The 17,233-nt window shown below is 41.9% G+C and overlaps 1 protein-coding gene across 2 annotated transcripts in view; it reads right to left on the reverse strand.

Annotated features, from left to right (window-relative positions):
* KIF24 (kinesin family member 24) overlaps positions 1–16,876 on the reverse strand; it is a 35,506-nt gene extending 18,630 nt beyond the window's left edge. Inside the window, exons 1-5 of one of the 2 annotated variants that reach the window (XM_060761170.2) lie at positions 16,822–16,876; positions 8,914–9,526; positions 8,511–8,700; positions 6,389–6,486; positions 4,482–4,697 (exon numbers count right to left, since the gene is read on the reverse strand). In XM_060761170.2, the coding sequence (XP_060617153.2) occupies positions 4,482–4,697; positions 6,389–6,486; positions 8,511–8,700; positions 8,914–9,512 (1,103 nt within the window). In that variant the 5' untranslated portion in view covers positions 9,513–9,526; positions 16,822–16,876. Of the gene's footprint in view, positions 1–4,481; positions 4,698–6,388; positions 6,487–8,510; positions 8,701–8,913; positions 9,527–12,341; positions 12,481–16,821 lie in introns of those variants that run through there. The other variant, XM_067464685.1, reaches the window with a different exon arrangement.
* Between the last annotated feature and the right edge of the window lie 357 nt (positions 16,877–17,233).

Here is a 17,233-nt window from a genome sequence, read left to right on the forward strand (position 1 = left end):
TGCTCTCTCATTTGGATGGAGATGAAGAAGCTTTATTCTGTATTGCTTACAAAGACTATGTAAGTTTGTTGCACTGTTTGTAACATTGCAAGTATTTGTTTTAACTCTGCTAATAAAAGTAAAGTTTTTCTGTTCTTTTTCCTCTTGCCTGGGTGCAATGTTATTGTGTCTTCTGCATTGGACTTGACTGAAATACGCTTAGCGCAACAACCCTATCATGGGTTTTTGAGGGTATGAGTGTCTGTGATTTGGCAAGAGCTGTTCAGAGGGAATTTGCCATGCCCTCCTTCTAAGGCTGAGAGAGTGTGACTCGCTCAGCGACCCAATGGGTTTCCATGGCAAAGCAGGACACTGAACCCTGGTCTCCACAATCATAGTCCAACGCTCAAACCACCACCCCATGCTAGAAATAGCATGTCCCTTCCCTTTAGTCAGTCACTCTGGAGCATGCTCTGACTTACAAGAAGCACTGTTTGAATATCAAGCAAAAATATCACATGAAAGCTGACTGGCACAACCTGGGGATCACAACCAGACCCAGTGAAGGCATTTGCCTTGCACTTTGCTACTCAGCTGCTGAGTACCCATGCTCAGCATGGAACACATCTCACCACATTAAAGCTGTGGCTCTTAATGAGGCATGCCACGTTATCACAGGATGTCTATGCCCCACAATGTCATTGGAGAAATTATACTGTTTAGTCGGTGTACCGCCTGACATCCGCTGGGAAGTAGAAGCCAATAATGACATCTCCGGCCCATCCCCCGTTCAGTTAACGGCCAGCATGCCAATGTTTTCAATCAAGAAATAGCTTTCTATGATCTACAGAGATACTCGCAGGAACACCTCAGCAAGCGAGAGTCCAAAAGTGGCAGGCTAAAACCCAGAACCTTAATAAGTGGCTGAGAACAAATGAGAGAATCCCCCCTGGGCACACAGAAGACTGGGAGACCTGGAAGGCGCCACGAGATGCACCACGAGATGCAGAGCCAACCTTAAAAAATGGGGCCACAACATGCAAGTGTGGAGAAGAGCAAACCCCAGCCACCTACTACAATACAGCCTGAATCCTGCCACATGCACGAAGGAGGACCCTCTCACGGCGACATCAGTGGCCAGCTACTGGTCAAAAGAGATTTAGTATAATGCCAAGTTTTTGACTTTGTTTGTGTTTTAAATACATTTTAACTGTACCCTCAATTCACTTCTGGCGCAATCTATATAAATAAAAATGCAATGTTCGTTTGCGGGATTAACATAAAAACCATTGGACGAATTGAACCCAGATTTGGACACAATACATCTATCAGGCCAATGAGTAACCATCACTCATAGAAAAACTGAAAAACACAGAGGAAGAGACTTAAAAAGCAAAAAAAACCCAAAAAATTCATTACAACGTATGTGCAAAACTACATATATACACAAGCACACATATACACAAATATATACACACACAAAACACGTATCAGGATAATGATTGTTTTGATCTGTATGTCTTGTATAATGTGTTTAACTGCCTTTTGATATGTTGTGATAACTTGTAGTATGTAAACCGCTTTGAGTCGCCATTCCGGCTGAGAAAAGCGGTATAGAAGTAAAGCAAATAAATAAATACACAGACTGGGTCACAGCAACACGTGGCAGGGGATGGCTAGTAAATAAAAATAAATAAATACTGAAAATGGGGAGATAACGTCAATTCTACTTGACACAAGTGGTTACTGACTGACCAGAAATTGGTTTTATCCTATTTCAGCATGTCACCCACTCCATTGTGAATCACAATTCATAGCTGTAACTTCCCAACGGCAGCCCGGCATTTCATTTCACACTTGAAATGCACACAGTAGTCAGTTAGGCAGGACTGATTATACTGACATCTAAATTATTATCTGCTGACTGCTCAGTTAACCACCCAGAGAAAGCCAGAGTGTCTCTGTGGAGTTCCTACAACATAATAAACCCAGTCCCTGTGCAAGAAAGCAGCTCCTTTGCTATGCAAACCCCATCACGTTTCGAAGGTCACCTTGGTAAAGGATGAAGAAAAGCTAACGTGATGGAGCCTTGCACATGCTGCCACCTGTCATGATTTGAGAGAAAGTGATAATACCTGGTTTGGTGTACTTTTTTTAAAAAAAAAATCTCTGTGCTGGCTAAAGGAATTACAAGAAAAATGGGATGTTTTTTTAAAAAAATTGTATTAAATGAGTAATGGCCAGAAATCTAGTTGTTGTACAACACCAACGGTTACACTTTGTCCAGGACTTGTTTGTTGAATATCCTGCCTTTCTCCCGAAGGAAGGTAGGCAAATCTGCTAATGCGATGCAGAATCTGCGGCAGATGCTCTGCTCATGTACCTGGATGCTCAGCAACAGGCATCTACTGTGGACATCTACTGTGGACATCTTGGAGAATGCATCATGCTTTCCACCAGCCAATAGTGACTAAAATGGGGAGGGGGAGGAAAATTGCCATAATTATATCTGATGGAACTTCACATTGAGTCCTCCTGACCAATGACTGGCCAGGACATGGGCAAACTTGAGCAAACTTGGGCAAACATGTGAACATGGGCAAACTTGGGCCCTCCAGGTGTTTTGGACCAACTCCCACAATTCCTAACAGTTGGCAAGCTGGCTGGGGTTTCTGGGAGTTGAAGTTTAAAACACCTGGGCTAAATATTAGTCACCTATTTAACTTGGGAACTCTGTCAGTGCCTTATTTTCTCCATGGCCACTGTCCCTGCAGCCTTTTTTTTCCTGTCATGGCCACCGATGACACCAGTTACCCAGCATTCACACCGAGAGCATTACAAGCTATGCTGACTAATACTTTTAAGGGAACAGAACAGACCAGGTTCCCTATAATAATAATAATAATAATAATAATAATAATTCTTTATTTGTACCCCGCTACCATCTCCTGAAGGACTCGGTGCGGCTTACAAGAGGCCGAGCCCAAATACAACAATAAAAACAGCAGCAACAATAACAACACAATAACTCAAAAAACAAAGCAATAACAATTAACAACACCCAATGACGCAATTAAAAACAATGGCCGGGCCAAATGTAATAATTAAAATTAAAAGTGCTGGGCATGACAAGGTGGGGTGTTTGGAAGGGATGGGCATGCAGATATCCTGGATCTCTGATAAAGTGCGTTGGGACATAATGCTAGGACATAATGCTCTCTGACATACACATGCACTCTGTAGATCAGGCATGGGCAAACTTGGGTCCTCCCTCCAGGGGTTTTGGACTTCAACTCCCACAATTCCTAACAGCCTCGGGTCCCTTCCTTTCCCCCATCAGCTGCTCAAGCTGGTAGGCTGTTAAAAATTATGGGAGTTGAAGCCCAAAATACCTGGAGGGAGGTCCCAAGTTGGCCCATGCCTGGCTCACAGGCTGTGAACATGAACATTAATAAATATTATATTACTAGCCATCCCCTGCCACGCGTTGCTGTGGCCCAGTCGTAATCTGGAAAATAAAGTAATGAGAAAGTGTTGGTTTCTAATATTTGTAATGTCTTTCTGCTTGTGTGTAAACAGTATTTCTTGCTGTTTCTTTGCCAATGTTGATGTGGAGAGTGTCTGGTTTGCCTACTCTGAAACATATTATTGTCCTTCTTTAGAGGTCCCTTTCAAATATGTGATACTATATCTGTGTGTGTGTGTGAAAAATATATATCTATCTATATCTATGGCTGGATGGCTCTTTGTCAGGGGTGCTTTGATTACGTTTTCTTGCCCTATTGAAGGGAATTGGACTGGATGGCCTTATTTTCTGTTGGTCATCAAGGTTCTGTGTGGGAGGTTTGCCCCAACGCTGTCATTGGTGGGGTTCAGAATGCTCTTTGATTGTAGGTGAACTATAAATCCCAGTAACTATAACTCCCAAATGTCAGGGTTTATTTCTCCCAAACTCCATCTGTGTTCATATATGGGCATATGGAATATTCGTGCCAAGTTTGGTGCAGATCCATCATTGTTTGAGTCCACAGTGCTCTCTGGATGTAGGTGAACTACAACTCTCAAACTCAAGGTCAATGCCAACCAAACCCTTCTAGTGTTTTCTGTAGGTCATGGGAGTCCTTTGTGCTAAGTTTGGCCCAATTTCATCATTGGTGGAGTTCAGAATGCTCTTTGATTGTAGGTGAACTGTAAATCCCAGCAACTACAACTCCCAAACGACAAAATCAATTTTTTTGAGCGAAGGACATACATTGGGTTGTTAGGTGTCTTGTGTCCAAATTTGATGTCAACTTGTCCAGTGGTTTTTGAGTTCTGTTAATCCCACAAAGGAACATGACATTTTTATTTATACAGATTGACAGAAAGCTGAGTCAGCACACCAACACTGCATAGTTGTTTTAAAATGCTGTTATCACTTTTTCATGTCAGCAGCTTTCTTTCTGTTCAACTCAATTCGATTTAGTCTTTGTTTCAAAAGCCACGTTCTCAGATTTGCATACCTTTTCCTTCCATTGAGCAGGTCATAAAGCTGCCCGCAGTAGATCTCGTAAAAGCTGATCCAGACATGAAGGTCTTTCCTGGTGGAGGACATCTCCAATTGCCTGAAGATATCTTTGGCTGCCAGAGCATAGAGCCCTGGGTTTTGGTGAGTGCCAATCATCGTGTAGGTCTTGCCAGCCCCCGTCTGCCCATAGGCAAAGCAAGTCGCATTGCCGCTGCAACGGAAAAGGGAAAAGCACCTTTAAAAATGTATTGTTGAAGGCTTTCGTGGCCAGAATCACTGGGTTGTTGTAGGTTTTTTTTGGGCTATATGGCCATGTTCTAGAGGCATTTTCTCCTGACATTTCACCTGCATCTATGGCAAGCATCCTCAGAGGTAGTGAGGTCTGTTGGAACTAGGAAAAAGGGTTTATATATCTGTGGAATGACCTGGGTGGGACAAAGGACTCTTGTCTGTTGGAGCTAGGTGTGAATGTTTCAACTGACCACCTTGATTAGCATTTGATGGCCTGGCAGTGCCTGGGGCAATCTTTTGTTGAGAGGTGATTAGATGTCCCTGGTTGTTTACTTTCTGTTGTTTTGCTGTTGTAATTTTAGTGTTTTTTTTATAACTGGTAGCCAGATTTTGTTCATTTTCATGGTTTCCTCCTTTCTGTTGAAATTGTCCACATGCTTGTGGATTTCAATGGCTTCTCTGTGTAGTCTGACATGGTGGTTGTGAGAGTGGTCCAGCATTTCTGTGTGCTCAAATAATATGCTGTGTCCAGGTTGGTTCATTCACACCTAGCTACTCTGCCCAGTGTGGAACACATCTCACCACACTAAAACAGTAGATGTGGCTCTTAATGAGACATGCCGCATTATCACGGGGTGTCTGCGCCCTACACCTCTGGAGAAATTACACTGCTTAGCCGGTATTGCACCACCCGACATCCGCCGGGAAGTAGCAGCCAATAGTGAAAGGACCAAGGCAGAGACATCTCCAGCTCATCCCCCGCTTGGTTATCAGCCAGCACGTCAACGACTTAAATCTAGAAATAGTTTTCTAAGATTTACAGAGACACTCACTGGAACACCTCAGCAAGTGGGAGTCCAAAAGTGGCAGGCTCAAACCCAGAACCTCAATCCATGGCTGATACCAAATGAGAGACTCCCCCCTGGGCACACTGAAGACTGGGCGACTTGGAAGGCTCTGAACAGACTGCGCTCTGGCACCACGAGATGCAGAGCCAATCTTAAGAAATGGGGCTACAAAGTGGAATCCATGACATGCGAGTGTGGAGAAGAGCAAACCACTGACCACCTGCTGCAATGCAACCTGAGCCCTGCCACATGCACAAGGGAGGACCTCCTTGCAGCAACATCAGATGCACTCCCAAGTGGCCAGTTACTGGTCAAAGGACATTTAATCAACTCGCAAATTTTGTATTTTGTCTGTTTGTTTGTTTTGTTAGAAATGTAATACAATTAACTTGTTGCCCCGACATGACAAATAATACCTAGCTCCAACAGACAAGAGTCCTTTGTCCCATCCTGGTCATTCCACAGATATATAAACCCCTTTTCCTAGTTCTAACAGACCTCATTACCTCTGAGGATGCTTGCCATAGATGCAGGTGAAACGTCAGGAGAAAATGCCTCTTGAACATGGCCGTATAGCCCGAAAAAACTTCCAACAACCTTTAAAAATCTTCCCCCATTAACATATAGATGATTAGGATAAAACAGGCATTTAATATGCAAATACAATGACATGTTTTAAAACATAACCAACCTGCAGAGGAAAATGTGGTAATGGTTTGAGAAAAGTTCACAAGGAAGAAAGGTGAGCAGAGTGAAGAAGTGCATGAACAGTGCAAATGTTTAAAGAGTTTTGCAGCCAATGCATCATGCGATGATGCCCTACCCGTTGAAAATGTGCTGGATGAGGGGGTGAGCGGTCTTCAGGTACACATCCTGATTGGAACAGGTCTCCCCAAAGACTTCATCAAAGTAAAACGCATGCTGAAAAAAGGAAAAGGCATAGTTGGGAAGAGAGGGATTTCACTCTTTTTCACTCTTCGGCATACAACCTTCCCCAGGGGCAGCAAACCAATAGATTTCAGCATATAAAGGCCAAGGAGAGCACTCATTCATTTCACGTACTTCTTGTGTCAGAAGCAAATTGAGAATGTCACTAGAAATAAAGCATGGGATGGAGTTAAAATTAAGATGTGGAGTTCATCTCAAACACCCTTAAATGGACAATGATGTTAAGGATCTGTGCAGCATGAAGTTATAGCGTGAAATTTGGCGTAAGCCAGGTTTGCTCAATTTCAAATCAGTTTCTAGAAAGTTTGTATGCTTTTGTGGCATTTTGGTTGGCCGAAATGTATGGGTATTTGTCATACCATTACATCATGGGGCAGTGCAGCTATTGTTGTTTCTTTATCTATAGAACAAGAAGTTTATGCATGGACCCTGGATTTAAATTTGAGGATTTCCTTGAAACGATGGATCATTGTGCCATGTATTGTCGAAGGCTTCCATGGCTGGAATCACTGGGTTGTAGGTTTTTTTGCCCTATATGGCCATGTTCTAGAAGCATCTCTCCTGATGTTTCGCCTGCATCTATGGCAAGCATCCTCTGAGGATGCTTGCCATAGATGCTGGCAAAACGTCAGGAGAGAATGCTTCTAGAACATGGCCATATAGCCCGAAAAACCTACAACAACCCGATCATTGTACTGATTTATTCTTGCAACTGGTCCGGAATCACAAAACGTACTTCTTTTCATGTCAGAAGCAAATTTACTGTCAGAAATACTAAAAATTAACTAGATATTTTAAATTACAAAAATGTGAAGTCAAGCACTGGATGCAATTACTCAGCAAAAGCTGCAGTTCTATATAAGCAGGTGTGCCTGTAGCTTAGTAGGCCTCTGTGTTAGTTTGCCCCAGTGGGAGAAAGGTCTCAGTCTGTGAGAAGGCCTCAGAGTGGGTTAGTAGGACGCAAGTTAGTAGGCTGGTGTGAGAAGCTTCAGTGAGAGAAGCCCCTTGTGGTTTCCATGTTTTGGGGAAGGGGGAAAGTGTTCAGAAGCTGTAGTACACACTAGCTGTTAAATTTTGTGGGGTCGGATGGTGAAAATGCATGATGATTATGTCAGTGAAACTGTACTGGCTCCCTGAGAAGATTTAAATATGTTGTTTTTAACTCCCTCTTTTTTCTGAATTTATGGCCATATTCCCTCAAATATCCACTAACCACTTTGGAAGAAGTTCCTTTTGCTCTGCATCTTCTACAAGGCCTAAACAAACAAACAAAACCCCAAATCTCACCCAAAAACAAAACCCAAAATAGCCACGACCCATTAGTCACATCCAAAAGGAAGCTTCCACTTTTAAAACTCTTCAATATTGCAAGATAGCATAGAATATTCAACAGTGTTGGCCCTTTGCTAAATATTCTGGATAAGGGTTTGATTTAAGTCTTCTGTCTTTTGTAGGTTCAGGTTTATATATTCTTTCACGTAACCTGAACATGCAAGTGGTTATTTTGAAGCTAGTCAAATTAAGTACAGATTTAAAAAGGTAGGACTTTTTAAATATGTGAGAGGAAGCCACAGGGAGGAGGGAGCAAGCTTGTTTACTGCTTCCCTGGAGACTAGGACGCAATGGAACAATGGCTTCAAACTACAAGAGAGGGGATTCCATCTGAACATGAGGAAGAACTTCCTGACTGTGAGAGCCGTTCAGCAGTGGAACTCTCTGCCCCGGAGTGTGGTGGAGGCTCCTTCTTTGGAAGCTTTTAAACAGAGGCTGGATGGCCATCTGTCAGGGGCGATTTAAATGCAATATTCCTGCTTCTTGGCAGAATGGGGTTGGACTGGATGGCCCATGAGGTCTCTTCCAACTCTTTGATTCTATGATTCTATGACTTTCATTTCTGTAGTGGAACAAGATTTTTAAAATCCCTGTTTTATGAACAATAGATTATTTTGATCCTTTCACTTGAAAAGATTTCATACAATATGAAGAAAAAATGCCACCTGCAAAATGTACTGTGTGAGGTCCACTGCCTCCTTTTTCTCATGGAGCAGAAGAGTGTCCTTGTCTTCCACTGTGATGATGTTTACTTCTCCGCGCCGCTCCTCTCTCAAGCCGAGGGGACGCTTTCGCACACAAACACGGATCTTGTCCGTTTCAGTCCATGGAGTCTCTTTCTCAGAAGAAATAGATCTGCAGAACAAGGGATGTCAATGCGCAGTTAGAAAACTAACCGTTACCACACAAATTAAACCATACAAAGCAAGCGCATGTACAATTATCTTTCATTTCAGATTTTGAAATACAGTATTTGTTAAATTTGACCCATTTGCTACATACATGTGGGAGAGAATTATAACACTAATGTTCTTTGTATGCAATGGATTTCAAAGAAATGGTTGTTACCTGATACAAGAATGTGGCACTCCGTAATTATAACCCGAAACGTGAGCTACTCTTTGAACAAAGGGGGCTTCGATCTCCCCCAAAAGAGGGGCAATATCACTTGATGAGCTGATAACTGGAACGCCCACTTTGTATTCTGTCCACATCAAAGACTCTTTCCTGGGCCTTTTGTACTCAGCTTGATGACTGCTCAACACAGCAGACAAATCCTCTTTATCTTCGCTCCCAAAGCAACTAGATAATGCACACGGTCCAGCTTCAAGATCTTTCCTTCCATCTCCTTCATCTGACAGGACATCGAAGTGGAGTTGTCTCCGTGGGCCAGACCTAGACACTTGTGGCTGGAGGCGGACAGCACCGGCCTGGAGACCCGCCTGCTTTCTCCCTGCGGTTGCTTCTTCCGCCTGCAGCATTCTGATGATTCGAATGAGCTGGAAGAGACGCTTACGGTCCTTCATGTTGTGTACCCCCAGTTTGGCATAATCTTTCATGGAGACCTTGGCAAGTTCATCGATCCTCTGAAAACCAAGGGCAGTAAAATGGGGGTAATATTTTTCAAGTTCTGCCTCACACAGGCATTCGTACAAACATGAGGCCATCTTCAACGCAAAGTCTGATAAATAAATAAGACAAGAGGGGGGAAAAGACGTTAAAAAGCAGATTTTTCGCAATGGATATACTCCATCAAGCACAGCTGCCACTGAACTTCCTTCTCATAATGCTAACAGGCTTACTCATTGAAGGTATTCTAGGAGCAGCGCTTGAGAGACCAAGCCCCATGCAGGATAATTCCTACTATGCAGTCCCCACCCACTCTACTCAAAGCTATGCCTGTAAATAGCTCAAATAGCTCCAGAATTCTAGGATAATATTCCAAGTGGTTTGGATTCTTCATTACTATCCCATACAATAATATATTAAATGCTGAAAATTACACACCATAGCATGACTCCGGTCATAATCCTATACAGTGGGAAAAAACATCAATGAGTAAGGAAGATACTATTAAGCTCCCTACCTCCTGACTTTCAAAAAAAGGTGAAAACCTGGCTTTTTGAGCAGGCTTTCCCAAATACGGCATAGCTAAACAGAATTATGGAACTACTTGATAACGCAATGGAATAACGATTTGACATGGAGACACTCACAATAATATTTTAAGGCTTTGTATGGTTTTTATTTTTTTTTTATATCATATGCTATTGTTTTTAACAGATTTTCTTGATTGTTTTTATTTGTTATAATTGTTGATGCATCAAATTGTTGCCAATTTGTGAACCGCTCCGAGTTGCCTCTGGGCTGAGAGGGGCATATAAATATAGCAAATAAATAAATAAATACACTTTAATATACTTGTTCTTGTACAGAACCAGTGACTAAAAGAAGTTCAGGTTCAAATCCCCACTCAACCATACCTTTGAGGCGGTTTTTCCTTCTCAGTCTTATCCTAGAAGAACAAGAGCTTTCCAATCATTCTCAGAGAGCAAAAGGTGGAAGGAATTTGAAGCTGAAGCTTTCTGGGTGGCTTATTACATCCCTCTGACTTCACAGGTTATAATACTCTCTCTCTCTTTGTTGCAACTATTTCTACATATTTTTGCTTAATTTGGAGCACACTTTATGCATCCCATACAGTAGAAACAGATCAATGTGTCGCAAGAATTTTGTTTCATTTTCTTTTCCTTCATAGGCTAACATGGGCAACCCTGCTGGCAACTGCATTACACTGGTTATTTCTGAAAATTGAACACACTTGCAATTTCTCGCTCTGTTTCGACTCATATTTCTATTGTGCTGATTTGCTTCTTTTTATTGTCAGATTTTTAAAGCTCTGAAGTTGTTATTTTAAAATTTTATCAGCATGGTTTTCTGATTACTGTTTGCGTTAGGATACACGCAAGTCTTAATAAATACATTAAGGCTGTAGTCATATTGATTTAATGTATTGTTGAAGCTTTCATGGCTGGAAAAACTGGGTTGTTGTAGGTTTTCTCGGGCTATATGGCCATGTTCTAGAGGCAATTCAAGGTGCAGGTGCTTACCTACAAAGCCCTAAACAGTTTGGGACCTTCTTACCTGCGTGACCGCATTTCCGTATACGAACCCACACGATCTCTTCGTTCATCTGGAGAAGCCTTGCTCATGATCCCACATGCATCGCAAGCGCAATTGGTGGGAACGAAGGACAGGGACTTCTCGGTGGTGGCCCCACGACTCTGAACACCCTCCCCAAGGACATCAGGCATGCCCCAATACTGGCCGTCTTTAGAAGGAGTTTGAAAACATGGATGTTCCAGTGTGCTTTCCCAGGTTAAGGTATCCCAAGCAATATGTCCCAAATGTACTTTACAAGAGAGTTAGAATTGTCTGCACACCCACTTATCCCTGAAATATCCATCTTATTTCACCTGGACATGCCCAGCATTTTCAAAATTTTAACAATTACGTTTGGCTCTGCCACAGGTTTTTAAATGTATTGTGATTTTTGTTATTGTTTTGTTTTGCTATGAGTTATTTATTGTTGTATTGTTGTTGTTGTGTTTTTGTTTCTGATGTATTTGGGCTCGGCCTCTTGTAAGCCGCACCGAGTCCTGCGGGAGATGGTAGCGGGATATAAATAAAGGTTTATTATTATTATTATTATTATTATTATTATTATTGTTATTGTTATTATTCTCTCCTGACATTTCGCCTGCATCTATGGCTAGCATCCTCACAAGACCTTATAACCTCTGAAGATGCTTGCCATAGATGCAGGCGAAATGTCAGGAGAGAATGCCTTTAGAATGCCTTTAGAATGGCCATATAGCCATTGTTTTCATCTAATTATTGAAAAAGTTACACAATGAAGACCCTTCCACACAGTCCTATATCCCAGAATATCAAGGCAGAAAATCCCACAATATTAGCTTTAAACTGGGTTATCTGAGTCTGTGTGGAAGGGCCCTGAGTCTCCCAGGAACTCGGTAGCTCACTGGCATTGCTGGTCCAATATTGTTTTATTTGGACTCTGCTGGTATAAAAGAATACCGAGAAAAAGATAAGAGAACTATGTAGCCAATGGCTATGCCAGTGTTTGCAGAGCTGCGCATCCCATCACTTTGTTGATGCCATAAATATATATGCTTTCAAAACCATGCTTGTAGATCACCCATGAAAAAGAAATCAGTTCCCACAACCCGCAAGCCATCTGTTAAACCAATATTCTTAAAGATGGGAGAACAGGTACCATTTCACGCATTTCACTGAAAAGAAGAAGTTGGTCTTTGTTTATCCAGCCAAGAAGAGCCTGTAGTTTCATTGCTTAAATTGTCATACGCAAAAATTGTGCATGTCCATCAACCAAGAGAGACTAAATTACATGCAAAAAAATCACAGCAAACATCAAAACAATGCAGAGAGTCTGTACTTGAAATGCACTCACTTACTGGTATCTTCCCACCTTCTCCCACTTGTAAAGCCTATGGAGCAAATGGCTCAAGCTTCAGACACACAGCTAGCTAGAGAAAGCAACAAGCCTAAATTTAGATCTGCCTCTTTCAGGCCAGTCACAGCCCCCCAAATCCCTCTTTAGCCACGATCAGAGGCTGTGAAATAGATAGGTTGAACCAATTGCAATTCCTATCGGCTGTTAGGAATTGTGGGAGTCGAACTCCAAAACCTTCTCACAGCGACACCAGAGGCACTCCAAGTGGCCAGCTTCTGGTCAAAAGACATTTAGCATAATGCCAAGTTCTTTTTGTGTTTTTAAATGCATTTTAATTATACCCTCAACATGCTTCTGACATCTATATAAATAAAAATGTAATGTTCGTTTGTGGGATTAACAGAACTCAAAAACCACTGGACGAATTGACACCAAATTTGGATGCAAGACACCTAACAACTCAATGTATGTCCTTCACTCAAAAATTGTAGTTGGGAGTTGTAGTTGCTGGGATTTATAGTTCACCTACAATCAAAGAGCATTCTGAACCCCACCAACAATGGAACTGAACCAAACTTGGCACACAGTTCTCCCATGACCAACAGAAAATATTGGAAGAGTTTGGTGGGCACTGTGCTTTGGTTTTGTAGTTGTAGTTCACCTACATCCACAGATGGCTGTGGACTCAAACAATGATGGATCTGGACCAAACTCTACAAGAATACTCAATATGCCCAAATGTGAACACTGGTGGAGTTTGGGAGAAATAGAATCTTTACATTTGGGAGTTGTAGTTGCTGGGATTTATAGTTCACCTACAGTCAAAGAGCATTCTGAACCCCACTGATAGAACTGGATCAAACCTCCTACACAGAACCCCCATGTGGGCCACAGCAACGCGTGGCAGTGGACGGCTAGTAGTAAATAAATAAATAACTCCCAGACACCTGGCGGGAGGGCTGAAGTTTGCCCATGACTACTTTAAGATATAGGACATGAGGGACCAGCAGGATCTCCCCCTCCCTCTTCATGAGGACCCCAATATTGTTCTTTATCAACAGAAGCATAGTGTCCATATGAAGGGAAGCAGTAGCACCATTACATTCTGCTTTGGTCCGATCTCATCTGAAAAGAGATATTAACATGCCGTAATGTGTTCAGGAAAAGATAACCAAAATCAACAAAATGTTTTAGCGCATGGAAGAAAACACTGAGGCAGGGATGTAATAGCGATCTCTAAATCTCTGAAGGACAATCATACAAAAGATGAAGCGAGCTTGCTCTCCTCAGCTCTAGAGCATGAAGCAGTGGATTCAAATTAGAAGAAGAGATTCCATCTAAACATTAGAAAGATCCTTATTGTGAAGGCTGCTCAGCAGTGGAATAGATTGCCTTGGTAGATGGTGGAGACGCCTTTGGAGGTCTTCAAATAGAAAAAAGGCATCTTTCAGGAGTGATGTCGTTGTGTATTCCTGCATGGCAGGAGATTGTACTCAATGATCCTTGAGGTCCCTTCTATTTCTATGATTTTATGAACTTCTCCTCCCAAATACAACAAGGGAAGTACAGCAGGAAGTTTCTCCCTCCAAGATCCATATTCCTGCTTCTTTTTCCACCTGCTGGTACACACAAGAGGCACTAACAATGTGCTCATATCAATATTTGTTAAAGCCACATAATTTGATTATATATTCATGAGACAATATCAAAAGTTATACAAAAAAGAGACACAATGTTCAAAGCTGTAACCATTCCATACTTTGACTAAAAGGTATCAGTTCCTCCAAACATACAGTCCTGCAGCAAAGCAGGCTTCCCAATAAATGGGTTCATAAGTTATGATGGCGCAATGGGTGGGGATCTGGGAGGAATTTGTCGCCCAGATTTAAACTTTGGCTTGAACAGCAGCTGTTGTATTTGCATGTGCATGCATGAACTAAGAGATCACATAGTAGAACAAGAAAGTCAAACTGAATGGCTGGCTGGCTGGTCCTATTTGACCAAACACATGAAAACACTTCCTTCACTGACTGAGAGAACTGGGTTCAATTTGCAACTTCATACTGCAAACCTATGTATTAGAGTCATACATATTTTCAGTGAGGATACAAGAAGAAACTCAGCAGCCATGTTTAGGAAGAAGAAGAAGAAGAAAGCCAAGACAATGACAGCAGAGGAATCAATCCTGTATACACCTGATGGGGTCAAAACTCATTTGATTTATCTGTCTTGAATTTCCCACCTTTCAGATGACCCTAGATTCTAATATTACGTTTTCACTATCCACGTTCATCAAACTAGGCATAGTTTTATAACTTTCTATGTCCTCGAGCTCACAAGATGTGATACAGGACAAAAGTGGGTGAAGAAGAAAAGCATGTCTCCAAATCACAAGTTTACAACTGATCTTCTAATGTGCAGATGACTATCACTTGATGCTCACAGGGAATTACTCTGGTTTTCTTGCAGCCTACTATACTGTTTACAGTTAATGAAGGAATGTGCCTGCTGATTCAAATCGTCAAGTTTTTCAGTTACATGCTCAATTCAACACATACTAATTTAGTCTTTTCATTCAGCATAAGTGCTGTAAATTGTAAAGGCAGGTGGAAAACACTTGTTTTAAAAAAGCAGAAAATTTTATTGTGGTTCATGCTCACGCTGTATTTAGAATTTTGCAGATAAACATTTGCCTTTACTACCTTCAACTCAAAAAATGTAGTCAATTTATCCCCTTTCTGGCCAATTTAATCCATTTCCCTTGTAAATCCTTATCCATTTTCCAATCACTCTTTCCCTATAACTTTAGCTGATGATCTCACTGAACAACCCTCCGCACCACAACTGATGCAACAACTGCTTTGAGACAACAGCTGTTGCAGGGTATGAAAACGTCTCATTTTCATGGTGCATGCATAAAATAAATTTGTTATTCTGGGTGGGTGATTATTTTAAAGTTGTGCATGATTCTTTCCAGTAAGCAATGCCACCAGAAATGCAAATCTGTTTCTATATAAAGGAAATGTGTTGTTATATACATAGGTACAACTTCATTCCTTGTGTTTTGGTTGCTGTGTTAGTGGCTTCTGTTACATGGCAACCAGTTTCTGCCTTTCAAGTTAAAGCAGAGGGGGGTGGTTAGACTTCACCAAGAGCTTCCTGCTTCAGCTTGAGCTGAGAGAGGGACATTCCAAAGCCCTAAAATGTCCTCTGAGCTATGGCATTGGGAATTATGCCTATGGCAGGTCCAGAAAGTGAACAACCAAGAAAGTATGGAGGACATGTTGCACTTCATTGATTGCTGCATTTCATTTTCTTTGCCTACAGTGAAAAGCAGGATGCAACACCAAGACTGTATGGTAAAGCACACAATTCACTACCAAGACCCTAAAAAGGTTTTCCGACCATTCCAACTGCCACAGCCCTGGCCCAGGAAAGGAGATGCAAGCACAGCTCCATGTCCCACAAGCAAATGAAAGGCCATCCACCCTTCATACCAACTGCCCCTGTTGTGGGCTCAGAAAGAACAGGCAGCACAGCTCCATCATGCTAGGCCCAGGAGGAGAAGAACCCCCCCCCCCCCAATTCCAACTGCCATAGCCCAAGCCTCAGAAGAAAAGGAAGATCAGGCATGGGTCCATAATGCTTAAGGCCTCCATCCATCCTAACCGCCACAGTCTTGGTCCCAGAGGGAGAGAAGCAGCATCAGCATCTGCTAGACTTAATTCCCTCCTCCACTTCCATCCTCTTTCTGTGTGCATCCTGCTTTCAGACCACTTATGGGATGAAACATTGCTGCTTGGAAGTTTCAGTGAGACTCTTTCCTAATATCTTGTAGAGTCTAAAGGAGGTGAAAATTCTTCAACACAGAGAATTAGCCCCTTTGGCATGCTGAAAGCCCATCGCTGCAGTAAATCCAGTTGGAAGCTGAATAACAGAATAACAGTACTCTTCTCAAGAGATTCAAAAAGCATTTTGCTCTGCCTTGCAAGAAAGTTTAGTCAAGGTGGAAAAGCTCAGAATCTAATTTGCACCCCAAAGACATAAAAACATTACATGAAAGTAGTAAAGGAACAGGACCGCCAATTCGTTCATTGCAATCTCCCTTCTCATTTCAAGGAAAGTGGAGAACCAAAAGCCAAGGATCCTCTCAAGGTATAAAGAAAAAGAGAGATTCTGGTACTCTCACTGGTATTCCACACCAAACCAGATAGAAATATGAAAAATAATTCTGAAGCCCTCTTCATTTCCAACTGTACGAAAACTGTATACTCAGAGAGAAGCTAATTTCACCGCAGCATGGTCTTGTCTGGAAAATACATTGTCTACAAACATTGTAACATCCCCATCAGTGTAATTAGTTTGTTTGCATCTATTCTAAAATGTTGACACCTGCACAATAGCTCAAGTGTTAAATGTCTGTGTAGCAAAGATTCTGCACGTGAAACAAGCTAGGCAAATGCAATGAAATGAGCACTTACTTATTACATTTTTATTCTCTCTTTCCTCCCAGGAGCTTGGAATGGCATCCACATTTCCTACCACCCATGTCAGCTTCAGAAAAATCTTGTGAGTAAAGTAAGATAAAATGCCTGGATGAAAGTCAGCCAATAGTCTTAGGAACTTGAGAGCTGAAAGGGACCAAAAGGGTCAATCTAGTCCAAATCCCTGCTTCATGGTGGATTGCAATCTTCAGGAGCATCTCTCTACTTCTAGCCCGCCACTGTAGTGACTCCACCGGTCCTCAGGTATCACTCTATGATGGAAAGTAAAAGGCCCAGTAAGACTATAGGAAAACAGTGAGGTAATCTCTTCCCAAGTAATCATTGTAATCCCCACAGTAATCTCTGTTTAGAGGAGTCCAGCCCAACAGCATAACATAACAATAGTAAA

This window comes from Anolis sagrei, chromosome 2, assembly GCF_037176765.1.
Source record: "Anolis sagrei isolate rAnoSag1 chromosome 2, rAnoSag1.mat, whole genome shotgun sequence".
In the NCBI taxonomy this organism is placed as follows: Eukaryota; Metazoa; Chordata; class Lepidosauria; order Squamata; family Dactyloidae; genus Anolis; species Anolis sagrei.